Here is a 27,100-nt window from a genome sequence, read left to right on the forward strand (position 1 = left end):
TTTGGCATCACTAGCCCCTGCTGAGCGAGTAGGGGTCAGTGGTCCCCAAAATATGGGGCATGACTTCTAGGGGGACACAGAGGAAGATTGATGGGGGCACCTCAGGGCCTGAGCCAGCCCCCATGGAGGGCAGGGAGGGAGCCCCATTCAGCCCCACTCTGTCCCAGCTCTTCCCCAACCCCACCCTCAGCCTGGGCCCCTGGCTCCCAGCCCGGCCTCGACCCCCTTACCCCTGTCCGCACCCCTCTCCCCAGCAAGCACCGGCCCCACTCCCAGCCCCGGTTCTCGACCGCGGCTTCCGAGGGGCCACAGCCATGGATACGAGGGCGCAGTGTGAAATGTTTGGGGCCCACTGGGTTAGGGTGACGTCCTCAATCACTTCTCTGCAGTCCAATGAAAGCGATTCCTCCCCCCCCCACCCCTCCGTCAGGACGGCCTAGGTACGTTCTGCTGCCCTTCACTCGTACAGGGAGGAGAATAACATTTCATTCCACTCAATCCTAAAGTGATTTGTAACCCACCACCATCCCAAACTCGTCATTTTGGGGAAGCGGCCCCACCATGCTGCATAGCTAGGCAGAGTAGGGGTGTCTATGCAAACACGGCCTGTTCCTGAAGTCTTTCCCCAGCTCCTCACTAGATGTGAGGGGGGAGCTCATTCAGACCCTGCTTACGCTTAGTATTTAGAAACTCATTAGTGTCCCTATCTCTGCCGGCCTTAGATTTCTCCTCCTGTCCCTGTCTTAGCTGCTCAGATGAGGTAGCTGAGTGGTTAAGGTGATGGACTGCTAACCTATTGTGCTCTGCACGCATGGGTTCAAACCCCATCCTCATCAGCTGCATTTACTCTTCACTCTCCTTTATAGACAACCATCTCCCCCCTTGGTACAATGACAGATCAAACAAAACCTTTCTCAGAATCTCAGCTGCCTCCCCCTGTTGCTTCAAATAAAATGTCTAAATCCCAGATTTCTAAAAAATTCTCTAGTCCTGCATTTCTTAGTTTTTATCTCAAAGGAACAGCCTCTTAATCTCCCCCAAACACCCTGGGACCTCCCCAAATAATTAAAATACCCCCAACCTGAGCAAGGCCACAACAGTGAACCAGAGCTAGTGTCTAGGCCAAGCTGTTCTGAAGAAGACAACTCAACCATTTTCCCTCTGCTTCCCTTGGCAAAGTCTGACTGAGAAAACAAAATTCCCCAAACTGAAAATTTTCTGCTGAAAAACAACTACTAGTGTGTTTGGGGACTTTGGTTTGAATGTACTATTATTATTCTCTTCTGATTTCTGAATTATTTCAGTTCAGTGTTTGTCCTCCAGATGTGTTTACAGGTGTTGAGTTGTGGGGGAGAGAGGGCAACTCATGATGTCTCTACCCCCCCTTTCATAGTTTCTTCCAACGTGCTAGGAAGTCCCTTTGCTAGGATGTGAGTCAAGCAGTGCCCATTGTCGCTGTGCTATCTCGGAGAAGTCTGCATTGTACACGGTTCCTGGGATAGTCTTTGGGAGTGTGGATCCCTTTAATGGGCCAGCAGCGGGTCTGGCTCCTCTATTGTCACACCTGAAAGGCTGGTGGGGGGCATTTCCCAACCTCATCTCAGTAACACACACAGAGCAAAACTTCCCAGCCAATGCTACACACACAATCCAACACAATAGTAATGTTCAACAGACCAAGACTTTTGAAATGACACCTCACCAGGCAGACTTTGTACAAACCGTATCATCATTATATGAGACTGGTGAATATGGGGCTTCCAGGGTGCTGCTTTGAGCACAGCGAGCCACCCCTGGGCTGACATTGCAATGGAGACGTACCCTTAGAGTCCATCTCTCCTGGGATAAAGATGGCAGCATGGCTGGCCTGGACCATCTGACGTGGGCTCATGAAGCTAAAGCTGAGAGGCTAAGAACTGTGGGGCAGATATTTGTGTTCACACTGAAGCCTGGGTTCGGAAACCCTCACCCCTCGTGGGGTCTCAGAGGTTGGGCTCAAACCCATCTGTCTGCCCTGTAATTTTATAGTCTTGCAGCTCAAGCCCCTTAACTCTGAGTCAGCTGACCCGGGCTTTGCGACAGGTGCCCTGGGTGTGTTAATCGCAGTGCAGACATAACATTAGGCTACGTCTCCAGTGCAATGAAACACCCACGACTGGCCCGTGTCACGTTAATCAGGGTCATGCGGCTTGGGCTGTAAAGTTGCAGTGTCCGTGTCTCGGCTCAGGCTCAGTCCCCTGCTCCAGGAGCCCAGAAGGTTGGGAGGGGGTTTAGCAAGTGGAAATGGTAAAACCGCAGGGGAGTATTACCCTGGACTCATGGCATTTCTCCATCGGTCTGTCTGCTCTGGGGCGGGGACAATGACACGTCCTGCTGCATTCGTCATTTCAAAGGGTGGTTTAGGATTTTCATTCTCAGACACGGTGCACAAAACAGGACTCAACCCTCAGCATAAACTAAACAAGCTGCCCACAGATTCTGGCAGCCACAATGAGCATTTGGAGAGAGAGCTCAGACCTCCCCTGCCCCTGTCCCAGAGGGAGGGGCTTGTCTGTGAGGGGACTGGACCACTGACCTATCAGCTCCTAACTCCCAAACTTTCAGTAACTCTATCCTCAGTGCCTGTGAGTGTAATTTAAAACATAAGAAAAACCGCACTAGGCTAGACCAAAGGTCCATCCAGCTCTGAATCTTGTCTTCTGACAGTAGCCAGTACCAGGTGCCCCAAAAGCAACTCAGTAAGGTACCACTGGAACTTGAACCCAGGATCTCCTGTATACAAAACACTGGTTTTAGCCAGCTAAGCCATGGTGCCTACAGCTGCTGAAGAGATCATGTCTGCACACACCTGACTCTCTGCCAACCTCCATCTGGGCCTGACAAGCTTTGCTGGTGTTTGGATTCAGTAAAGCAGAGGAGCAGGTGAAGTTTTACTTCCAAGGTTCTTTGGACAGGTCTACACTACAAAATTAGATCGGTGTAACTACATTACTCAGGGGTGTAAAAAATTTACCTCCCTAAGCAATGCAGTTATATCAGCCTAACCCCGGTGCAGATAGCGCTGTGCCAACAGGAGGGCTTCTTCCATCAACATAGCTTGGGGAGGGGCTTGGTTAGTGAAGATGAAGAGAATAGGTGGCCCATGGCTCTTGCATTTGGGGAGGCTGGGTGTGAGCGCTGGAAGCTCCCTGGAAGTGGGGGGCCCATTGGTGCCCAGACCATGGCACTGCCCCCCACCCTTCTCCTCTCTCTGTGGCTCCACCTGTGCTCCCCCCTTGCTCCTGTTTGGCCACTTCCCACCCCCCGCTCTTCCTCTTTGGCTGAGGACGGCTGAGCCACCTCTCGCTCGCTCGTCCTCTCCCCCAAGGCCTTCCTGTCTGCTGCTTGTGCCTCTCCACCCCCTACCACAAGGTCTGCCCACCAGCCGCCACCACTCTGACCCATCCCTGCAACCCACCCTGCCCACCACCCACACCTCTCTGCCTCTCCCTTGAGACCTGCCCTGCCCACTGCCCCCACCTCCGAGACCTGCTCTGCCCACCGCTCAAAACTCTCTGCCCCTCCCGAGACCCACCCTGTCCACATCTTTCTTCGGTCGTCTGTTGTTATTCCATGAAGTATCAAGAATGGAATAAAAAGCTGAGTTTACTCCAGGGTGAGGAAAGAAAGGAGCCACCAACCCCCCGGCATTGCTGCTTTAGTTAAAATGTTTTAACTAAACAGCTATTGAACGTCCTCCCTATGCCCCTTGTGTCCCCAGAGCACATCCATGCTAGCAGTTCTTGAATGGCAACAGAAAGCAATGCACTGTGGGTAACTATCCCACTGTGCAACTGGCTGCAGGGTGTTTTGGGAAGGGTTTGCAATGCCTCACGGGCTGGTACAGCATCACATGATGCAGGTTTCTCTATCCCACCATTCCACGGGCATCTTACTAGATTACCAGCTGCTTTTCAACTGCAGTGTGCGTGGCGGGATAGAGACTGTTTGTATGTGGGGAGAGACAGTGTGTGTGTCTTGGGGAAGAGTGAGTGTGTTGAGCTAGGTAGGAGCAGATCATTATTATCCCTACTCGAAAGAGAGAGAAGCTGAGGCTGAGAAAGGAGAATTGAGTTGTCTGAGGTCACACAGCCAATCAGTGGCAGAGTTGGGAATAGGACCCAAGAGCCCTGATTTTCAATCTAACCATCGGATCTTGAATTTCAGACATTGAATGACCTGAATAATGTGCTCTCAGATGAGCTCCAGACCAACAGTGCACAGTAATTATTCTGCAAGTATCTGAGGAGAACTGCAATGTCAGAGAGAATCATGAACTGCCCAGAGACCATTAATGCAGAGAAGCAGCAAAATTCATCAAACCTAGAACTGGTTCTGACTTATTTCCTTGGTCTTAAAAGAGACCAACAAGGACCTGAGTCTCCTCCTTGTCGATAACCCCCTGCTCAGCCAATCAGGGTAGAGACTGAGGACAGGCGGCTGAGGGTTCTCACCAGAGAGCCCAAAGGATGGCCCAGGTCACTGGTGGGGATCACTGCCCGAGCACTAGTTCAGCCTGGATAGGAGCAGATTCACCCCTGCGGCACCTCCTGCTGCTGACTTCCAGGAATTAGCTCTCCCAGCTCTGGAGCACACTCTGCAGGCTGATGATACACTTGTGCTTTTCACCCCTATGTCTCTCCCAAGACCCGGTGCCCCTTTATCTGAAATGCTGCCTCCTGGCAGTCACCCCTTTCTCTCAGGGTCTCCCCTTGCCAGGGGAACCCCCAACCACTATCCCCACCTCATCTCAGTACCAGGCTACTGCCAGTCATTGTCTAGCCCTGCACCCTGGGGCAGACTGCAGTATCAGCCACGCATCACTGGCAAGGAGGGTTTGGACCTGCTGCCTTGGCCTACCCCTGGGCTGCCCTCTGCAACCCCCAGGACCTATTAGCCTTTTGCTAGGCTGCAGCCTGGGGCTTTCCAGGCTGGAGCTCCCCAGCTCCTCTGCCTTTCCCCAGCCCTGCTTCACTCAAGTACCCTCTGTCCAGCCCCCTGCAGCCAGGTCCTTCTCTCGCTACAAGCAGAAGGAGACTGACTGGGCTCCTGGCTCACAGCCTCTTATAGGGGCCAGCTGGGCCTGATTGGGGTTTGGCCCCCGCTGAGCCTGCTTCCCCCAATCAGCCCAGGCTCCTTGCCCCAGCCCCAGCCCTCTCCTGGCCTGTTTTAAGCCCCAAAGGGCAGGAGCAGGTAACCACCCCCCCCCCAACACAGCCCCTATACTGGCTCCTCTCCAATTTCCTGTTGCGTTTCTGGCTGTGATTTTCCCCTCACCTCCTTCTCCACGCACTCCCTATCCGTGGCCCCACAAAGTCGTGAGACCTCCTGGTCAACCTCCTCCTCGCCCTGGCAAAAATGGCCATCTACGTGACCAGGGAGAGGCAGTTGGCCAATGGGGACTCCTGCGACTGTGGGGCTTGTTTCCGATCCTTAGTCCGTTCCCGTCTCCGGGCGGAGTTCCTCTGGGCGGCATCCGCTGGCTCCCTTGATGCCTTCGAGGGGCTGTGGGCGCTGTCCGGGGTTCTCTGCTCGGTGTCCCCGTCAGGATCCCTTCTTATGACCCTTTGACCACACTCCTGTCCCTGTTCTTTTATTAGTTGTCCCCCCAATTAGTGGGTTTCTGATGCCCTGTTGAACCTCCCCTTAGGCTGGGGGGGGGGATCCGTTAGCATGGGGCGGGCTTCCGCCCGCCCCGTTTCCCGGAAACCCAATAGATACAGAGCTGCAGAGCCCTCCCCCACAACACACACACACACACATACCTACCGGTGTTGGGAGGGGAACAGGAGAAAGTACAAAAGAAGCAAGAGACGAAGAGAAAGGAGGGAGGGAGGAAAAGGTGAAACAAAAAGGACAAACCCCAATGTCCCCAGTGATTCTAAGGGACAAAATCCCAGGTGTGCAATAAAATTCTGCCTCCTTAAGCTCGTGTTTTCCATGCCTAGAATTCAACTGTCACCAGATGGATCAGACTGAACAGGTTTCAAACCTCCAGGAGGCTCTTACCTTCTAAACAGGGACGGCTGTTTTCTAGTAAAATCACTAAAAGGGAAGGAGAAAACTCGAAAGAGGTTCCTCCTGGCGCTCACGTCCGTGAACCCAAATACTCTCTCAGTCCTCAAAGAGAGACCTGGAGAAGGAGACTTGCTGGCGCAAAGCCACAGGGGTCTCTGAGGTTTCCCTGGCCCCTCGCCCCGGTCCTGCCTGGCTGATGTCAGCATCTCTCTGTGAGGTCACCACCTCCCCACCACCTTGGACCAATAGGCTGAGGTCCTGCAAAAGGCCTTTGTGATGTCACTGCCACACCCCTCCCTCGCTGGGCTAATGTCCTGCCCCTGGCCAGTGACGCTGGGCCCAGGCTCAATGGCAGGTGTCAGAGCCGCGGCATCAGGAGATGTAGAACCTTCGGTGGGCCCCCCGCCCGGGAAGGAACATGGTCCCCCCGCACCAACGAGGGACACCCCTGGTAGCTCGGGTCCCAGCCACAAAGCACCGGCTGTCGCCTCGACAGGTTCGGCGGCCATCAGCAGGGTGCCGTCCACAGCTGGGCAGGTTGAGGATTCCAAGGGACCCTTGGAGGCGGGAGCGGGCGCAGCAGGAGGGACACTGGAGCTCGGGGAAGGGGAGCTGGGGTGAGGTCGGCCAGGTCGAGGCCTGCTGGCAGGATGTCGTCCTCCCCCAGGGTGACCGGGGTCAGACCCAGGGCCTCAATCTCCTCAAAGATAGAAGGGAGCTCACCCCCCACCACCCCAGGGTCCTCCCCCACTCGCGCCCGAGGCAGCGCTCACATCGGGCGTTGCAGGGGGCACAGGCGGCAAGGGAACAGGGGGGCCTCATTGGAGGCCTCCGCAGGGAGGGACTGCGGAGGAGGGATGGTGGTACCTTCCTGTGCTGCCACATCTTCCCCAGCCGGCACTGGCAGATGGGCCGACCCCGTGGGCAAGGTGGAAGGCTTGGTGTCTGCAGCCCCCTTTCTGGTCTTGCGGGGGGCTTCCGTGTCCGGTGGCACGAGCGGAGCCCGAGCCTGCCGCTTGCCCCGCTTACCCTGTACTCGGGTCCAGCCCTCCATGGCATCGCCTGCGGGTTGGTCGACAGGGGTTGGGTCAGGGGGCAGGGATGATGGTTTGGGGGCTCGGAGAGGCACAGGTGGGACAGCAGGAGGGTGGGAAGAGTCCCCCTGGGGAAAGCCCCCTCCCACACCCGGCAGTACCCCTGCCGCACCCTCCTCCACAGGCCCCGCCAGAGTGCAGGCAGCAGACGCAGGAGCAGTGGTGGGCTGAGGAGGAGGAGGGGTGGCTCTGGGCACAGGGCGGGCAGGGGGTGCCGGCGATGACGGGGCCGGCACCCTGCCGGAGCTCAGGGGTCCTGGGTGCTCCTCCGTGCCGGGCCAAAGGGCAGTCCCTCCAAACGTGCCCCGTCGCCTGGCAGAGGTAACACCGGGCCTCCCCCGTGGAGTAATGCACCCGGTAATGGGCCCCCTGATAGGGGACCAGGAAAGACCCCTCGAGTGCCTCTCTGCCACGCACCGCCGGCGGCAGTTGAAGCTGCACCTGCCGGCGGAACGAGAGGACGTGACGGAGGGCGGGGTCTTTGCAGCCCAAGGGGAGAGGGCTCATAACAGAAAGGGGCTTCCCCAGGGTAGAGAGGGCAGGTAACAGGGTGGCATTGGGCAGGAAGGGAGGGATGGAGGTCAGGACCACAAGGACACCCAGGTCCTCCAGCTGTTCTAGGGGGATGAACACGCCCCCCCCACTGCCACGACCTTCTCCATCGCCTCCTGGGCGGCGGCCTTCGAGGCAAGGAAGACGACCACCTTGCCGTACATTTTGGAGGCCGCCACGATGGCCGTGGGCCCCACCACCCTCGCCAATGCCCGCACGTAGGTCTCCACGTGGGGCGAGGCGGGCACCAGGAGGCAGCGGACGCCGTGCTTCCGGGTCAAGGTGGGGAAGGGGCTCCGGCCGCTGTAGATGGTACCGGAGTCGGCGGTCGAGGGAGATGACGTAGCGGCAGGCGGGGGGCCGCCGCCACCTGGGCGTATGCTCTGGGGGCAAGGGGAAGGGCACCCACAGAGCTGGTGGAGGGGACAGCGGGGAGGGGCGCCGCGGCCGGTGGCGGGGCTGCGGCAGCGGGGGCAGGCTCCGCCATGGAGGGCTTAGTCTTCCTAGCGGGGCCCTTTGCCTTCTTTTTGCCCTGGCCCTTTCCGCCGGCTGGGGGGGGCTCCCCCAGAGGCAGAAGGGGCGAGGGATGTGGCAGCAGCAGAGGGCACCCCGTCGCCTGCTGCTGGCGGCGCCTCAGCGGGAGTGGTGGCAGGTGGTCCGGCAGCGGCAGTTGAGGTCGAGACTAGGGTTTTTTTGGGGGGGAGCAGGTGGGGGAGGGGGGACAGGCATTGTTCCAGGGGTCCCACCCGCTGCGTCTCCCGCCATGCTGCGTAGGGAGGGAGAGAGGGAGGGGGAAGGGGAAACAGGTCACCACTCCTCCCTGCTAGGCTGTGGGCAGGGGAGGAGGGTGCCAAGATGGGAGGGGCAGATAGGGGAACTATCAAGGACTGGGCGGAGGGGGGGTCAGTCACCAATACAGGATCGAAATCCGGCTCCTCTAGCTGCACTAGGGGAGGGGGAGGGAAGCAAGAGCAATGGGGGGTGCAGTGCTAGGGGCCAAACTCAAACCGGGAGCAGCTGGGGTGCACGTGGGGAGGGGCTAATCAGGGTGAGGGGCCGCGGAGGGAGGGGAGCAACCAGGCTGGGAGTGGGGCAGAGGGACCAAGGGGCTGGCTTCAGGGCTGGGGCGGGACAAACAAAGCTGCAAAGGGAGACGGGTGGGGCAGACCAACAAACTGAAGCTGGGTGTGGGGGAGGCTACGAGGGGCGAACGGGCAGGCAACAAGGGGCAAAGCCAGGGGCCAGTTGCAGAGGAAGGGGTCAGTCCGGGGCGGTATGTGAACCCACGAGCACTCGTGCAAAGTCAATTGGGGGCGGGCTGCTGCTGGAGGTCCAAACGGTGGCAATAGGGCGTGGCAGGCCAGGCGAGCAGCTGAGTCCCAGAGGCCGATGGTAAGTGGCCTGCGGAGGTGGTGGAGGGGGCAGCGGTGGTGGTGGGGCTGGGGGGGGACACAGATGGACCAGGGGGCAGGCTCCACGCCACACCCCCTGTGTGCCCCACAAGCACAGTCTGAACCCCACCACTAGAGCACAGTTAGAGAGTTACTTAGTCTGCGATGGCCCCCTCCACAGTGGTCTCCAGAGTCCTGTGCGCTCCCCAGCAGCCAGTGGTCCTCGTAGTCCTCTTCCTCCTCCAGGCTCCAGCAGCTCCCCAGGGCAAACACAGCTCCAGCAGCAGCAGCTCCTCCGCCAGCAGCCCCGATGGCCAGGCAGGAATGACCCCCCCAGGTGTTAGCTGCAGTGGTGGAGGGGTCCTGGCTTCTCCTCCAGCGGTGGGGGAGGGGGGGGGCAGGCCAGCAAGGCCCCCACCACCCCTCGCTCAGCAGCAGCGGCAGCAGCAGCCCAAGAAGGAGCAGTCCAGCCAGCAGCAGCAGCCCAGGGAGAGGGAGCTCCAGCCAGCAGGGCAGCCAGAGAAGGGGGGAGCACCCAGCCAGCAGGGCAGCCCAGGGACACAGAGTACTCCCGGCAGTGGGGTGCTTACCCTGCTCCTGCCCTGCGGGGCTTGAAGCAGCCCAGGAGAGGGCTGGGGCTAGGAGCCTGGGCTGATTGGGGGAAGCAGGCTCAGCTGTGGCCATGCCCCAGTCAGGCCCAGCTGGCCCCTATAAGAGGCTGTGAGCCAGGAGCCCAGTCAGTCTCCTTCTGCTTGTAGCGAGAGAAGGGCCTGGCTGCAGGGACCCAAGCAAGACACCTAGAGTGGGAGCAGGGATGGGGAAGGGCCAGAGGAGCTGGGAGCTCTGGCCTGGAAAGCCCCAGGCTGCAGGCCTGACTATAGGCTGAATAGGTGCAGGGCTGCAATGGGGCAGCCCAGGGGGAAGCAGAGGCAGCAGGTCCAAACCCCTTTGCCTGTGATGAGTGGCTCATACTGCAGTCTGCCCCAGTGAATGGGGGCTGGATGGAGACTGGGCAGTAGCCGAGACTGAGGTGACATGGGGATAGTGGGTGGGGGAGACCCAGACCTGGGGGGGTACTGCCAGGGGGTACTGCCAGGGTAAAAGGGGCACCAGGGTCCTGGGAGGGACAGGGGCCAGCTGCGGTAAGGCAGATCACCGGCCTGCAGAGGGTGCTCTGACGGCTGGAGAGCTAATTCCCAAGAAGACCAGCAGGAGGTGCCGTCAGGTGAGTCTGCCCCCGCTTACATTGGGGAATTGATTCTATGACAAGAGGAGGCGTAACCTATCAAAAAATGATCTCCCTCCTTCAGTTCAGTGACAGCCTGAAACGTTACTTATCCCGGCAGAGCCGGAGGATTGAAAGCAGCTACATCAAATCCCTGTGTAGCTAGCAGGAATGAACACAAATACTCCCTGCTATCTGAAGAGATGTTTAGTTTTACCCTTGGTAAACTAGAAGTCTAAAGGGAAGGAAGGTGGTGCCATATATAAAGAGTGAAACACAAAACAATTATCATAGTTATGCCCATAGTGACTGCAAAATATTTCTATATTCTTCTTATCCTCAGTGTATTATTTTCTCTGGCGTCCATACATGGACTATACCTTGACCAAGAAATTTGAATCTCGATAAAATAATATACAGACAAGCAATAGGAAAGTGGAAACTACAGTGATAGAACAACAAAGAAATGAGGATTTCAGACCCCAGCTATTGATAAGTGATAAAATAATATACAGACAAGCAATAGGAAAGTGGAAACTACAGTGATAGAACAAAGAAATGAGGATTTCAGACCCCAGCTATTGATAAGTGAGTTGTTGCCAGACAGGATGCTATCATGGTAGAGGTTGCTTAACTGTCTGGCCCCCAGGGCAGGATTTTGAGGGCCTCAGAATGCCAGCACCCATCTTTTGTTCGCTTAAAACGCGAGCAGGGAGATTCCAACACCGCAGAACTCATGGAACTCCAGGAAACGTGTAACTTTAGGTCCGGGTGAGTGTGCCTAAAAATCAGCTGTGCTGGAGAAGGTCTCTAGGAGTTGAAAGAGATGTGCCATCTTGGCCTCCCTAAAGAGTGTCATCAAATATTAATGAAAACTAGGGTTGATAAGTCACATTCTTTGTAGCGTTAGGATTGTGGACTGGTCCAAAGTGCCAGTTTTAAGACTCTTTTTTCCTCTCTCTTGGGTGTTCTGGTTTCTGCATAGAGACGTGGTTTCAAATCCCACTCCTGACATGACCATTTTCTTTTACCTGGAGAAAATGGCCTCATTTCAGTATTCTTTGCAACAATAGAGCACCATTTGTTTAGCTTTTCTATTCCAGTAGTTGTGAGAGAAGTTCCAAACTAGGGGGAAACAGGGCCTTTTCTCTCAACCGATCAATTTTTGTCTTCCTTCATTCCAAGCCATTTTCTCAGATACAGCCGTATTTCCCACACTTTTTTGTTCAGCGTTCTTTGCTTTTATGAAATTTTAGGGTCATCATTTAATTGCCACACAACTGTACTTATGAAGTGAAACACAATATTTTTTGGATATTCTTGCAGGAGAGTTTTGCTTTCTGACCTGGAATTGAACAGGGGCTACCCAAGGGGGACAATGCTACTCCCTTTTCTTGCCTCATCCAAAAAAACATACATTCCTGATGCCCTTTGTTTCCTTGCCCTTTTTAGGGTGAATTTACACTTCTCAGAAGTAGAATCCTTTACAAAACCACTCAAAATCTCAGCAGTGTCGTAAGCAATGGCTTCCGGAAACGTGCCCAGCTTTTCTTTAATTTGGTGACACACGTCCAGGCAAGGGACTGGATACAGGCCTGGATCAGAATCTTCGTTACCAGAGCTAGAATTTCTATTTAAAAAGAGCTATTTTTCTACAGCTATTAGATTTCCAACATCGATTTCATTTTATACACATTTTGAGCATCTATTAAGGATAAATTGAACAAAAATACCACTTCTCTTTCCTCAACATCTGCATCATGAAGGGGAGCATTCCGAATAGGAAAGATCTTCTGTGGGGCATGGGTTACAAAAATGCTTCGGGAACCAAATACATGGGCATTTTGCCAAGTTAAAAATCACTTAATGTGGAATTCTCTCCCCAAATCATCTGAGAAAATACTGATGTAAATAATTGAACTACACTGTGGTCATATGCACTTCCTTCAGTTAGTTGAGGTTCTGCTGTTGTTCACCATTTCCGAATGGAGATTTTAAATCACTGCTGTTTCTTTGTTAGCCTGTGCAGTAAATTGGAGAGTTCTCCACTGTTGACAGAACTGCACTTGAACTTTCTCCGTGTCATCATGGAGGGGTGGGGAAAAAGCAAAGCTGAAGTGACAAATGAGGACTTTAGGAAATGGTCATTTGTCTTCAATTCTCCAATAAATCTGAGCTACGTCCCATCGAACTGAACTAATATCCAATTGGGTGAGCAAACAGCCTTCAGGAAGAGAGAAACCCACATCACAGAGAGACAGAATACATGACAATGAAAGTATGAAGAGAAATTCCAGAGCAGGTTACATCTGATTATTTAGAATCAGGACAAGAGATTCTCCCATCACATTCTCCTCAGGTCCATTCAAAGCAGCTTCACTCAGCACTCTCTCAATAGTCAGTTATGTTATTTACAAAATTGTAAGTATCCCAGAATCCCATAATGGGGGACAAAATAGTCCTCTTGCCAGAAGTGGCTTTACCAATAGATGAAACCGCCCAATAATCACACTATGTTTAAGATCCATTTAAATTCCCCTTCCAGGTTTTTGACACTTTCAGCTCCAGTCATAGCGACTCTGATATAGGAGGAAAGAAATCAAAGCATCATCTCCAAGCACAGACAGCTGAGAACTCTTCCTCACATGACATTTTGAGAAGTGGAGGGATAGAATGTGATGAAAAGAAACTCTGCACAGAGAAGCCAAAATGTAACAGTTCTGGAGTGATGGGGAAGGAGGGAATCTCTGAACCACCCCATCTCCTTCCAGTGTAACAGAGGCTGAAATGACACTTTTTTCCCCTGCTCCTCTTTATTTAACTATAACATGAAAAATTCCCAATGTAACTGCTCTTCAGCACAACCCAGAGCAACGTGAGAACAACTGGCAAGGATACAATCTGTATCACTGGCGACTCTAACAATAACTTTGCAATAGCAGCAATGGTATAAATGTGACGCTCCCTGGTTCCTCATAGGAAGGGCACACTCCAGTTACTTGTGGGATAATTGAGTTGATAGAAAGGACAAATGGGCCCACCTCAAAAGAAGGCAAACTACAAAACGCATAAATGGGCCACTCATCTGGCCAAGCTGAGGGATAACGGTGCTGCAAACAGTTCAAACAGATTTAAAAAGTTATTATGTGGGAATCAGGAAAAGTTGTAAAGAAAAAAAATTGATAGCCCTAGAGGTTTTTATGGTATTCACTGCCCTTGCAGATTCTCTGATGGCGAATATTGGCTGAGTGCCAAGAGAAGGTTTTCCCACATTCTCTGCATTCATAGGGCCTTTCCCCTGGTGTGGATTCTCTGATGTTTAGAAAGGGCTGAGCTGCTAGTGAAGTTTTTCCCACACTCACGGCATTCGTAGGGCCTCTCCCCTGTGTGGATTCTCTGATGTCTAGAAAGGGTTGATCTTTGAGTGAAGTTTTTCCCACACTCACGGCATTCATAGGGCCTCTCCCCTGTGTGGATTCTCTGATGAACAGAAAGGGCTGCTCTTTGAGTGAAGGTTTTCCCACACTCACTGCATTCATAGGGCCTCTTCTCTGTGTGGATTCTCTGATGAACAGAAAGGGCTGAGCTGCTAGTGAAGGTTTTCCCACACTCACTGCATTTGTAGGGCCTGTCCCCTGTGTGGATTCTCTGATGTTCAGAAAGGTTTGAGCTGCGATTGAAGGTTTTCCCACACTCATGGCATTCGTAGGGCCTTTCCCCCATGTGGATTCTCTGATGAACAGAAAGGGCTGCTCTTTGAATGAAGGTTTTCCCACACTCACTGCATTTGTAGGGCATTTCCCCCGTGTGGATTCTCTGATGAACAGAAAGGGCTGCTCTTTGAGTGAAGCTTTTCCCACACTCACAGCATTCGTAGGGCCTTTCCCCCGTGTGGATTCTCTGATGAACAGAAAGGGCTGATCTTTGAGTGAAGGTTTTCCCACACTCACAGCATTCATAGGGCCTGTGTCTGTCACCTGTGTGGATTCTCTGATGTTCAGAAAGGTTTGAGCTGCGATTGAAGGTTTTCCCACACTCACTGCATTTGTAGGGCCTGTCCCCTGTGTGGATTCGCTGATGAACAGAAAGGGCTGATCTGTGAGTGAAGCTTTTCCCACACTCACAGCATTCGTAGGGCCTTTCCCCCGTGTGGATTCTCTGATGAACAGAAAGGGCTGATCTTTGAGTGAAGGTTTTCCCACACTCACAGCATTCATAGGGCCTCTCCCCTGTGTGGATTCTCTGATGATCAAGAAGGGCTGAGTAGTCACATAAGTTTTTTCCACACTCTGTGCATGTATTTTTTCTCTTTCCAATGATGATTTCCTGCTTTGTTGTGGTTTCCTTGAGGTCCTTCTGAGTTCCCTGAGAGGAAATACGTTTACCCATTTTCACCCCCGGCTGGTTTCCTTGTTCTCTTTCTGGTCTGTGCTGAATCTCACAGGATTTTTCCTCCTCATGACTCCTGGACACATTGCTTTTTGATCTTTGCAATAATGCTCTCTGTTTATCCACTTGCTGAACATTTTTCTGCTGAGAATTCTGCTCCTCTTTCTCACATGCCATTGCATCACCTGCTGTGAAAAAGACAGAAACATCAAACAGGGATGAAAAGTGAAAAGCCAAAACAAACTAAGTGCTGGAGGGAGGTCAAATAAAAATCACAAACTGAACTGCCCCATACTCTTCCCCAAAACAGGAGTGAGGAGGGGATCAATCTGGCTTTCAAATGCCATCCAAATACGCAGGGGGAAGGGAGGAAGCTACTGCCTGGTGTCTGCTAGAATCTATGGGAAGCCATGAGCTATAGTTACCCTGAGGATATGACCCCTGCCGGCAACAATAATGAACTGAGAAACCTCTCAAGGGCTTTGTAGGGAATCCCAGATGTTTCCTTCAGGCATTTTCACACTCAGAGTTGGTTTAATGTTTCCTCACCTCTGCAGAGAGAACTCATGGTCTGTTTTCCTTCTGAACCCTGCAGGTCTGAGACCCATGGCTCTTCCCCTTGTTCCAGCTGGGAGATCACATCAGGTTTGGAAAATGGAAACCCTGCTCAGATGAAAGAAAACAAAGGAGTTCCGTTGATTTCATAAAACTTTGTCATAAAAAAACATTCTATTAATTTAACTTTAATATTTAGTGTGACCCGGTGTGCCTGGGCTAGTCCTCACTGAAAATGCCAAGACCAGGGCAGGCTGAAAAAGGGAGAGCAGAGGCTCCCCAAACTGGTGGTTAACACAGAAGTTAAACTCACCGACCAGTCACCAACTGTGCTTCTGATCCCCCACACTGGTTATCGAGAAACTGAAAAAAGAAATCACACGGCCCCCTTTTATTGCATGCCAGTTCTCTGACTCTCAATCAGCACCTAGGTCCAGCACAGTGAGAGGTTATTTAAAAACCCAGCTCACATAAACAAAGTGTTCTTCTGAGCCCAGAGTCAGCCACATTACCAGGTCAGTATAGGTTTGGATCTTACTCAAAATACTACGATGCCAGTCAATCATTGGCATCTAAACTAAAAGTTGATAAGCAAGAAAGCATCTAAACTAAAGGTTTATTATAAAAGAAAGAAAGAAAAAGGGAGTTGTTAAATGGGAAAGCAGTCAGACACATTCAGAAATCTATACATCTGGTTCTTAGCAGTATTGGTGAGTTTCTGGCTTGAAAGGCTCTCTGGTACACATCCACATTATTCAGTCCTTTGTTCAAGCCTTCAGTTTGTAGAGAAGTTGCTCCAGAGGTAGGAAGAGGAATTGAAGACAAAATGGAGATGATGCAGCTGCCCTTTATATTCCTTTTGCCAAGTGGCTTCTAATTCCTGTGTCCCAAACACAAGCTTCACAGCACATGGCACGGAAAAGCCTTGGCATTCTCAGTACACAGTGTGATACAGCGTGGCCAGAGGGCAGCAGGAGAGGGTTAGAAGGGAGCCTTATTCCCTGCAGAGGGAAGAAAGTTTGCTATAGATGAACTAGAGCACCTGAAGCCAATTAGAGCCCCAGCAGTCAGTCACCTGATAAAGACCCTTGCTCCAATCAGACAGGGAAGGAGTTGGAGCAGAAGGATTGGTGTTGGAGCAGAGAACAGTTTGAAGGGAAGCAGAGGAAAGTTTGGAGAAGTGCTGCAGTGGGCTAAGAAGTCCAAGACCCTAGGTAAGGGGCACCGGGCTTGTACAGAGGGAGGGCAGGAAGCCCCCACAAGCTGAAGGGCAGGAGAGGGAAGTAGCCCAGGGGAAGGAACCATCAGTTCAAGTGGTTCACCACTATCCTCAGGGCCCCTGGGTTGGGACCTGGAGTAGAGGGTGGGCCCAGGTCCCTCCCTCTCCACTCCCCTCCTCTAGGACACTAGTGGGGCAGTTAATATTCCAATTCAGGGGCAAGAAATGGTGCCCTGAACACTCCCCCCCACACACAAAGAAGAGAAATCATGAGACCCATCATAATAGTGCCGGCAATTTGCCACAACAGGCATAACCCTGAATGTCTTGCTGACTCAATAAGTGTATCCCCTTAATCCTTTCCATGGGTTCATTGTATGGCTGATGACCCTGGCTGGGCCATCGAACAGGCTGGGCAGCGCTGATGCCAATATATCTGGGGGTGTCACTCAGAAACACTGCACAAGTCTGGAATACAGATATGCCCTACATATCTGTAACTCACAATACAAAGATAGAAACAAGATTATCATACTTGGAAACTCATAACATTTTCACTGACTCCTTACATGGCATATATAGCACGATTCATTGCAATTTCATCATATTGGTATTGTGATACAGCATGGCCAGAGGGCAGCAGGAGAGTGTTAGCAGGGAGCCTTATTCCCTGCAAGGGGAGGAAGGTTTGCTACAGATTAACTAGAGCACCTGAAGTTATTAGAGCCCCAGCAGTCAGTCAGGTGATAAAAACCCCTGCTTCAGTCAGACAGTTTGGGAGTTGGAGCAGGAAGGTTTGGTTGGAGCAGAGAAGAGTTTTGAAGAGAGACAAAAGGAAAGTTTGGAGGAGTGCTGCGGTGGGCTGAGAAATCCAAAAACCCTAGGTAAGGGGCACCTGGCTTGTGTAGAAGGAGGGCAAGAAGCCCCTCCACAAGCTGAAGGGCAGGAGAGGGAAGTAGCCCAGGGGAAGGAACCGCCAGTTCAAGTGGTTCACCACTAACCTCAGGGCCCCTGGGTTGGGACCTGGAGAAGAGGGCGGGCCCAGGTCCCTCCCTCTCCACTCCCCTCCTCAAGGACACTAGTGGGGTAATTAAAATACCGATTCAGAGGCAAGCAATGGTGCCCTGAACCTTCCCCAAAGAAGAGAGAGCGCGAGACCCAGCATAACCGTACCGGCAATTTGCCACAGTATTTATAATAAAATAATAATAATATAAAGTGTCTCTCAATTCCATACAGTGTCACTTAATAAACCAGTGAATTCCCAGAACCGGTTCCTCAGGTGTTTGAAGATGCCGAACACCTTGCTTGTGAGGGACTAGAATACCCACATATATGTTGGGAACACACAGACACTGTGCTAGTCTGTTCCCCTATGTTCACTCTTCTAGAAAATTATGATCAATTTTGTTCATAGTATGTGTCAGGGCTGAATCCCCACTCTGTCACTCCGAGTGCAGAAAGTGGGGGCCCGACAGGATTCTACAAATTAATTTGTGCCACTCTAGGCTTGTATTAAACCCCCAAAGTTACAGCTTTTCTCTGACCTTGGCTTGGTAAATGCTGCCACCACCCAAATGCAAAAAAACCCCGAAACCCTTGGACCCAGGAAGGAGCACTTGAGAATTCTTCCCTCTGGGGCACCCTCAAGCCCTTTCACCTCCCCTCCGGGAAAGAGCTGAGAAAGAAAACAAAGGAAATTAGCTGTGGCTACCAACTAATCAAACTTGCATCCGAAGAAGTGGGTATTCACCCATGAAAGCTCATGCTGCAAAACATCTGTTAGTCTATAAGGTGCCACAGGATTCTTTGCAGCTAATCAAACAACACACACAAACCTCTTAGGACACCAAAAATCCAATCCTGTTCTTAAAAGAAGTAAATTTTATTAAAATTGAAAAGAAAAACAATACATCTGGAACTTAGGCTTTTGCTAGATCTTAAAAGAAAATTTTTGTAAGCACCAAAAATAGCTTTCTTGGGGGTTCAGCTTAAAGCTTACAAGCAAACAAAAGCATCTGGGACAGCACCGAGGAGATCCAAAAGCCAAAATAAAAAATAAACCTGATTGTGTCTGTCTAAATATTCCCTGTCCAAATCATTTCTTCTAGGTATGGAAGATGAATTTTCATACCTGCTTCAAGCCATACACAGCATTGCTACTCCGTGTCGCCTTCTCCGGAGAACAAGAGACAAAGGGAAAGTTACTTTCCCATTTAAAAAAGTTCTAGCCTTTCCATTGGTCAGGTGCCCAATACTTTTTTTTTTTTTAAACCCTGTTGGCTTGTTAACCCTTTAGAGGTAAAGCAAGCAGAGAACTTGCACCAACAGGGATTTTACTGCCAACTGGCTGGCTGGGTGTTTATAAAAGGGGGATCCGTCCCCTCCCCTTCATCTATCACTGTAGGGCTTGTGAGGTACCATTTGAAAAGACATAATCTACTGAATATCCTCCTGTTAAACTGTGTAGCAACATTGTATGGAAAGTGATGAGATTTTACGCTATGATATTACTGAAAAAGCTGCAACCCTAACCCTAAGTTCCTCAGAGACAGCAAGGGAAACAGCTGGTCAAATAGCCATTCTCCACCAGGGGGAAGGTGTGAAGATGACATTTACATTCCATCACAGAGACACTTGAAGCTCGTATCTATGACAGCCTGTCACCATGACTCAGCTGAGAACTGAAGTGGTTTCTAGTACAAAGGACTGAATTATAAAAAGAGGTGAGGAAAATGCATAAGACTCTCTCTCTCTCTCTATCCCCCCTTTCCCTCTGCTCATGACAACTCCTGAAGAACTGAATGTGGGCAGCAGGGGCAGGTTAGGGGGAGTCCTGGCTGAAAGGAAAACCAGCCTGTCTCAGCAGATGGTGAGAGAAACATTTGTTTTAAATCCCTTTTAGCTTGTTAAGTTAAACATTAGTTTGTGTTTTATCTTTGCATTTCTTTTGGAAACAATTCTGACTTTTATGCCTCATTACTTGTAGTCACTTCAAATCTTTTTTTTCAGTAGTTAATAATTTTGTTTCCTTTTTGTAATCAAACCAGTGTGTTTGGATTAAAGTGTGTTGGAAACTCCATCTGGAATAACAAGGCTGGTGCATGTCATTTTCCACTGATGAAACAACAGATTTCATATGAGCTCCCATTGTTCAGGAGTGTGCTCGACAGTGCAAGATGCACATTTCTGGGGGAAATCTGGGAGCAGAGAATTTTCTGGGGTTCTCCTGTGGGGCACTGTAATTTGTGAGTCACTAACTAGCAGCACTCAATACTGTGTAGCTGGAAGCGAGTTACATGCTGGAGACTGCGTGTGAACTGCCCAGGAGTGGCTGCTCTCACAGTAGAGCAGTGTAAAAGGCACCCCAGCCTGGGAAACTGAGGGGTCACAGCTGTTAACAGTCCAGATTGTACTGTGCTTAATGTCACAGACACTCAATTTCAAAGAGTCTCCTAAAACATACAGAAAGTAAATCCACGTCCCAAAAATCGAAGTCTCCCTGGCACTGCTTCTTGCTGACAGATGGGTCCAGAGACAAAGACACAGTCCTGGGGAAGCTGGAAACATAAGCGTGGGGCTCAGTGGAGAACGGGAACAGGAAGGGCAGGGATATTATTGAATGCAGGATCTCAGCAGTACTAGATGTCAGGATAACACATATTGCAGCCCATTGGCAAACATAATCCTAAATATACATATAAAATGACAGGGTCTAAATTAGTTATTTCCATTGATTTATATAAGGGCAATAAGATTCTCTGTATTACTGTCTATCCCTTTTTAAATAATTCCTAACATCCTGTTTGCTTTTTTGACTTCCGCTGCACACGGCTGGATGTCTTCAGAGAACTAGCCACAATGACAAAAAGATCTTTTTCCTGATTAGCCTAATTTTGCCCCCATCATATTGTATGTATAGTTGGGGTTATTTTTTCCAATTTGCATCATTTGACATTTATACACATTTTCCATTTTGTTGCCCAGTCACTTAGTTTTGTGAGATCTTTTTGAAGTTCTTCACAGTTTGCTTTGGTCTGAACTATCTTGAGCAGTTTAGTATTGTGACGTTATTGATATAATCTGGGACCATATAGAATATGGTTGCAACCAAGGTCCTGTAGTGGCACCAAATCTTATGTAAAGGGGGTCATATAAGGTGTCCAAGACCAGGTTATGGGTTGCTGGTTATAATTATGGTGTCTATATGTATGTATCATTTTGTAGTTGAAGTTATGAGTATTGGCTCTATCCTGTCTGTATTTCGAACTTATGCTGTGCTTCTGGGAGACATCCCAGACAAGCTGGTGTTAGCTCTGCCTAGCCTGCTTGATGGCTCATTAAGGACCATCAGCTATTCAACTGACCCATTGAGAGAAGGCAGATACGCCTTGTAACTCAGCAAAGTATGCAGGGACTGGCCCATGTGACTCCAGACTCCATTTTGCTGTAATTTTCCACAGTAAGAACAAAGAAGTGTTCTTACACCTGGAAAAGCCTATAAAAGGCTGATGCCTCATCTCCATCTTGTTTTCAATCCTGCTTACCACCTCTGGAGGAACTTTGCTACAAACTGAAGCTCTGAACAAAGGACTGACTGACCCATCCCAGAGGAGGATGTACTCCAGAGACTTGATTTGAACCTGCAGTTTACTCCATCACTGCTACAAGCCTGAACTAAGAACTTTGCCATTACTGCATGTAATTGATTCCATTTAACCAGTTCTAGCTCTCATCTCTATCTTTTTCCTTTTATGAATAAACCTTTAGATTTTAGATTCTAAAGGATTGGCAACAGCATGACTTGTGGGTAAGATCTGATGTGTATATTGACCTGGGTCTGGGGCTTGATTCTTTGGGATCGAGAGAACCTTTTTCTTTTATTGGGGAGTTCGTTTTCATAACCATTCATCCCCAGGACGAGTGCACTGGTGGTGATACTGGAAGACTGGAGTGTCTAAAGGAATTGCTTGTGTGACGTGGTTAACCAGTGGGGTGAAACCAAAGTCCTCTTTGTCTGGCTGGTTTGCCTTGCCTTAGAGGTGGAAAAACCCCAGCCTTGGGCTGTAACTGCCCTGTTTTAAGCGATTTGTCACTCTCAGTTGGGTCCCACCAGAACCGCATCATCCCAAGTATCATCTGCAAACTTTGCCACCTCACTGTTTACCCCTTTCTCCAGATCATTTATGAATACGTTGAATAGGATTGGTCCTAGGACTGGCCCCTGGGGAACACCACTAGTTACTCCTCTCCATTCTGAAAATTTACCATTTATTCCTACCCTTTGTTCCCTGTCTTTTAACCAGTTCTCTATCCATGAAAAGATCTTCCCTCTTATCCCATGATAACATAATTTATGTAAGAGCCTTTGGTGAGGGACCTTGTCAAAGGCTTTCTGGAAATCTAAGTACACTATGTCCACTGGATCCCCCTTGTCCACATGTTTGTTGACACTTTCAAAGAACTCTAATAGATTAGTAAGACATGATTTCCCTTTACAGAAACCATATTGACTTTTGCTCAACAATTTTTGTTCTATGTGCCTGACAATTTTATTCCTTTACTATTGTTTCAACTAATTTGCCTGGTACAGATGTTAGACTTACCAGTCTGCAACTGCCAGGATCGCCTTTAGAGCCCTTTTTAAATATTGGCGTTACATTAGCAATCTTCCAGTCATTGGGTACAGAAGCCGATTTAAAGACAGGTTACAAACCATAGCTAATAGTTCCCCAATTTCACATTTGAGTTCCTTCAGAACCCTTGGTAAATACCATCTGGTCCCAGTGACTTGTTACAGTTAAGTTTATCAAGTAGTTCCAAAACCTGCTCTAGTGACACTTCAATCTGTGGCAGTTCCTCAGATTTGTCACCCACAAAAGGTTTGGGAATCTCACCAACATCTTCAGCCATGAAGACTGAAGCAAAGAATCCATTTAGTTTCTCTGCAATGACTTTATCGTCTTTAAGGGCTCCTTTTGTATCTCAATCCTCCAGTGGCCCCACTGGTTGTTTAGCAGGCTTCCTGCTTTTGATGTACTTAAAAAACATTTTATTACCTTTTGAGTTTTTGGCTAGCCTCTTCTTCAAACTCCTCTTTGGCTTTTCTTATTACATTTTTACACTTAATTTGGTAGCGTTTATGCTCCTTTCTATGTACCTCACTAGGATTTGACTTCCACTTTTTAAAAGATGCCTTTTTAATCTCTCACTGCTTCTTTTACATAGTCGTTAAGCCACGGTGGCTCTTTTTTAGTTCTTTTGCTGTGTTTTAATTTGGGGTAAATATTTAAGTTGGGCCTCTCATATTGTGTTTTTGAAAAGTGTCCATGCAGCTTGCAGGGGTTTCACTCTAGTCACTGTACCTTTTAATTTCTGTTTAACTAACCCCCTCATTTTTGCATAGTTCCCCTTCCTGAAATTAAATGCCAGTGTTGAGCTGTTCTTCCCACCACAGGAATGTTAAATGTTGTTATATTATGGTCACTATTTCCAAGCGGTCCTGTTACAGTTAGCCCTTGGACTAGATCCTGCGCTCCACTCAGGACTAAATCGAGAGTTGCTTCTCCCATTAGGGTTCTTGTACCAGCTGCTCCAAGAAACAGTCATTTAAAGTATCCAGAAATTTTGTCTCTGCATTTTGTCCTGAGGTGACATGTACCCAGTCAATATGGGGATAATTGAAATCTCCCATTATTATGGATTTCTTTATTTTGATAGCCTCTCTAATCTTCCTTCGCATTTCATCCTCACTAGCACTGTCTTTGACAGGTGGTCGATAACAGAGCCCTATTGTTATATTCTTATTAGAGCATGGAATTACTATCCATAGAGATTCTATGGAACATGTGGTTTCATTTAAGATTTTTACTTCATTTGAGTTTACATTTTCTTTAACATACAGTGCCACTCCCCTCCCCACCCTCCGAGTATGACCTGTTCTGTCCTTCCGATATATTTTGTACCCTGGAATGATTGTGTCCCATTAATAGGCATCACAGAAACTTGGTGGAGTGAGGACAATCATGTCAATATTCTCTTAACACGAGGCCCTCTAATTCACCCATCTTATTATTTAGACTTCTGGCATTTGTGTACAAGCACTTTAAAAACTTGTGTGTGTGAATGCTTCTCGTCTGATCTGGCCCCTACTTTATCCTCTTCCAGCCTCTCTTCCTGACTAGAACTAGAAAATCTCTATCACTAGACTCTCCTCTAAGACAAGTCTCTGTCCGATCCACGAGCTCCTCTGCAGCCATTGGCTTTCCGCCATCTCTTAGTTTAAAAACTGCTCTGCAACCTTTTTAATGTTAAGTGCCAGCAGCCTGGTTACACTTTGGTTTAGGTGGAGCCCATCCTTCCTGTATAGGCTCCCCCATCCCCAAAGTTTCCCCAGTTCCTAATCAATCTAAACGCCTCCTCTCTACACCATCATCTCATCCACGCAGTGAGACTCTGAAGCTCTGCCTGCCTACCTGGCCCTGTGCGTGGAACTGGAAGCATTTCTGAGAATGCCACTATGGAGGTCCCAGATTTCAGTCTCTTTCCTCACAGACTAAATTTGGCCTCCAGGACGTCTCACCTACTGTTCCTTATGTCATTGGTGCCTACATGTACCACGACCACCGGCTCCTCCCCAGCACTACACATAAATCTATCTAGATGCCTCGGGAAATCAGCAACCTTTGCACCAGGTAGACAAGTCACCATACGGTTCTCCCAGTCATCACAAACCCAGCTATCCTTGTTTCTAATGATCAAATCTCCCATTACTAACAGCTGCCTTTTCTTAATGCCTGGGGTTCCCTCCCCGGAGAGGTAACCTCAGTGCAAGAGGTTACCCCAACACCGTCTGGGAGGAGGGTCCCAACTATGGGAAGGTTTCCCTCTGCTCCCATTGACAGCTCTCCTTCCCTGGGCCTTTCATCCTCCTCAACAGCGCAGTGGCTGTCTGACCAGAGGTGGGAGAAATCTACAGTGTCCCGGAAAAGCCTCATCAACATACTTCTCTGCCTCCCTTAGCGACTCCAGTTCCACCACCCTGGCCTCCAAAGCCTCCACGTGGTCTCTGAGGGCCAGGAGCTCCTTGCACCGAATGCACACGTAAGCCCCCCGCCCACAGGGCAGGTAATCATACATGCTACATTGAGAGCAATAAACAGGATAGCCCTCACCGTGCTGCTGGGCTTCTGCCTGCATTCTCTCTTACAGCCACCTAGGCTAACAACAGGGGTTTTGTTTCAATCAAGAAGTTTGTATTATAGCTTAAGTGTTTTAAAGAATGGCAAGAGTACCTCGCCCCCTTCCCACTCCCCTTCCAAACTCCCTCACAAAACTCCCCGTTAGCAGCCCTGTTTGAAAAGCTCCCTGGTCTCTTGCTCACTGCTTTACAAAGCACTCCCCTATCACATACCCCCCAGCCCCTGCTTGAGCCACTCAGGGTAGGGGGCTGGGAGCACCCCCAGTACCCCAGCCCACCCTCCCAGCCCCCAGACCTGACTCCTGCATCCCCTCCCACATAACGAGCCCTCACACCCCATGCTGACTCCTGCACCCCCCCCACATCCTCACCCGCACCCTGAGCACCAAATGGGAGCTGCCCCAGGTAAGCACTTCACACCCCAACCCTGAGCCCCTCCTGCATCCTAAAATCTGGCCCGACCCTGCACCCCAATCTCCCGCTGCTCCTGCACCCCCAGCCCTGACTCCTGCACCCTGACCACCCTGCCCTCCCTGACCCTTGCACCCCCTCACACCCCCAGTCCTTACTTCTTCACCCCTCTCAAACACACCCGTTCCCTGCCCTCCCTGATTCCTGCAACCACCCATAACCACTTATCCCCCACCCCCTGCCCATCTCACACCCCCAGCCCTGACTCCTGCACCCCTCCCAGAAGCCTCCTGCCCCCCCACATCCCCACCTGCATTGCTCGCATGAAACAGGAGCTGCTCCTGGTAACTGCTCCACACCCTAACTCCTGGCCAGACCCTGCACTCCAACATTTTTATTTATTTAGTTTGTAATAAAGGGCTCTTATCCAAAATGCTTTATAACAGTTAGCTAACGGTACAAACAATATTTGGAAAGATCATTAGGTGGTGCACTGAGACGCTCAGCGATTTTCAAGTGGTCTGTGGAAAACTCAGACAACAAAAACAATCAAGGTACCTCGCTTTATCCTCATTTACTTCCTAGTACTTTTAGGAGGTGGAGGAAGAAAAAAAGAATGAAAAATGGGGGTGGGAGGGAAATGAGAGAATGTTCTTTTTCTTGCCTGAGTCCCAAGGAGAGACCCCTAAAATGAAGCTGAGCACAGGGCCCCACTAACGCTAAATCCGCCACTGAGCTTCCTTCTCTGGATACCCCCAGCCAGCAGTCAAGGACGCACGGACTGTCTGTGTGATAAGTAACCCTGGGCCAGCAGCTCTGACTCCAGCAGCTCGTTACACCCCAAGCATTATTGTGGTCTGGGTGGAGAAGGCTCAGGGTTTGAGAGGTCAGGGGTAGGAAGCTTCTGCTGATCATGCCGCACCGAACCCTCAGTTTTACTTGAGGAAACAGGAGCTATTTGACACTGTGCGAGACGTCTCCTGTGCTCTGTTCCCAAAGCGTTCTGCAGCAGGGGGGGCTCTGTGGCAGTGTGTGTGTGTCACTGGCATATCGGGGTGATGCTGCAACAGGGCAGAGTAGAGGTGGCATTGTGGTGCTGGCATGAACCATCTCTCTCCTTTTCCCCTTCCAAGAACAGAGGGGAGAGTAACCCTTACCCAGTGAGGTCACATTCTCATGGTTCTCCTGCATGACATCCCTGTAGAGGGCTCTCTGAGTGGGGTCCAGCAGAGCCCACTCTTCCCTGGTGAAATACACAGCCACCTCCTCGAAGGTCACCGGCCCCTGAAAGAGCGAGAGTCCAACACTCAGTACCTGCTGCCCCACTCACAGCCCCCCTATACATGGGGGACAGGAGCCAAACAGAAACTCTGGGTGGATTGCAGTCAGAGTCCCACCCCCACCCTGCTCAGAGCATCCAGGAAACACCAGGGGGAGGGGACGAAGCGAGAGCCCCTCCTCTCCCCCAGCAGAGCCATCACACATCTACTAGCCACTGACTGATTCAGGAGATGGAGCCCCTAGCAGGGTCCAGGGACAGCTCCCTGGTAGGAAGCCCAATAACCTCCCCATTCTGAAGAGCTGGATGTGAAGGGAGGGGAATCTCCCCTAAGCCTCACTGGTGGGTGCCCCCTTCATATCTCACAGCAGCCGCTGGTTAGTCAGGTCAGGCTCCAGCACTATGAGTCTGGTCAGTTTTCCCAGCCCCATGCAGCGGGGTTATTTTCTGCTCCACAAACTAGAGCATTTCCACCGCCGAACCTCCTGGGTCTGTTCCTAGAATCTAGGCCACATATTAAATAACTCCCAGCAGGTTTAGCACACCCCTGTCCTCCTCCCTTTCTCCACCCTGTGCATTTCCTGCAAACCAGACTGCAACCTCCAAACCAGCCTGTGCAAACCTTCCCATCTCCCACGTATTGGCTGTCCCTCTCCCGCCCTGGAGGAGCCCACCAGCAACCCCCTGATAATACCTACCTGAACTGGCTCCTCTGCAGCCATTTCTCT

The 27,100-nt window shown here is 50.5% G+C and overlaps 1 protein-coding gene, 1 long non-coding RNA gene and 1 other non-coding gene across 3 annotated transcripts; 1 reads left to right on the top strand and 2 right to left on the bottom strand.

Moving 5' to 3' along the window:
- The first annotated feature begins 754 nt into the window (after window positions 1-754).
- Window positions 755-836, top strand: TRNAS-GCU. The gene has a single exon. It is a non-coding gene; the product is annotated as a tRNA-Ser (tRNA).
- A 12,789-nt stretch (window positions 837-13,625) lies between these two features.
- LOC120381967 (zinc finger protein 420-like) lies at window positions 13,626-14,576 on the bottom strand (the record flags this gene model as incomplete). Its single annotated transcript, XM_039500141.1, has 1 exon — window positions 13,626-14,576. A coding segment is annotated over one exon (951 nt), but the record flags the coding sequence as incomplete, so codon positions are not given.
- Window positions 14,577-14,836: 260 nt separating this feature from the next.
- LOC120381969 lies at window positions 14,837-26,292 on the bottom strand. Its single transcript, XR_005588193.1, has 3 exons — window positions 26,251-26,292; window positions 15,258-15,371; window positions 14,837-14,896 (listed from the first exon to the last, which is right to left on the bottom strand). It is a non-coding gene; the product is annotated as an uncharacterized LOC120381969 (long non-coding RNA).
- Window positions 26,293-27,100: the final 808 nt, after the last annotated feature.

The sequence above is a fragment of the Mauremys reevesii genome, linkage group 14 (assembly GCF_016161935.1).
Source record: "Mauremys reevesii isolate NIE-2019 linkage group 14, ASM1616193v1, whole genome shotgun sequence".
In the NCBI taxonomy this organism is placed as follows: Eukaryota; Metazoa; Chordata; order Testudines; family Geoemydidae; genus Mauremys; species Mauremys reevesii.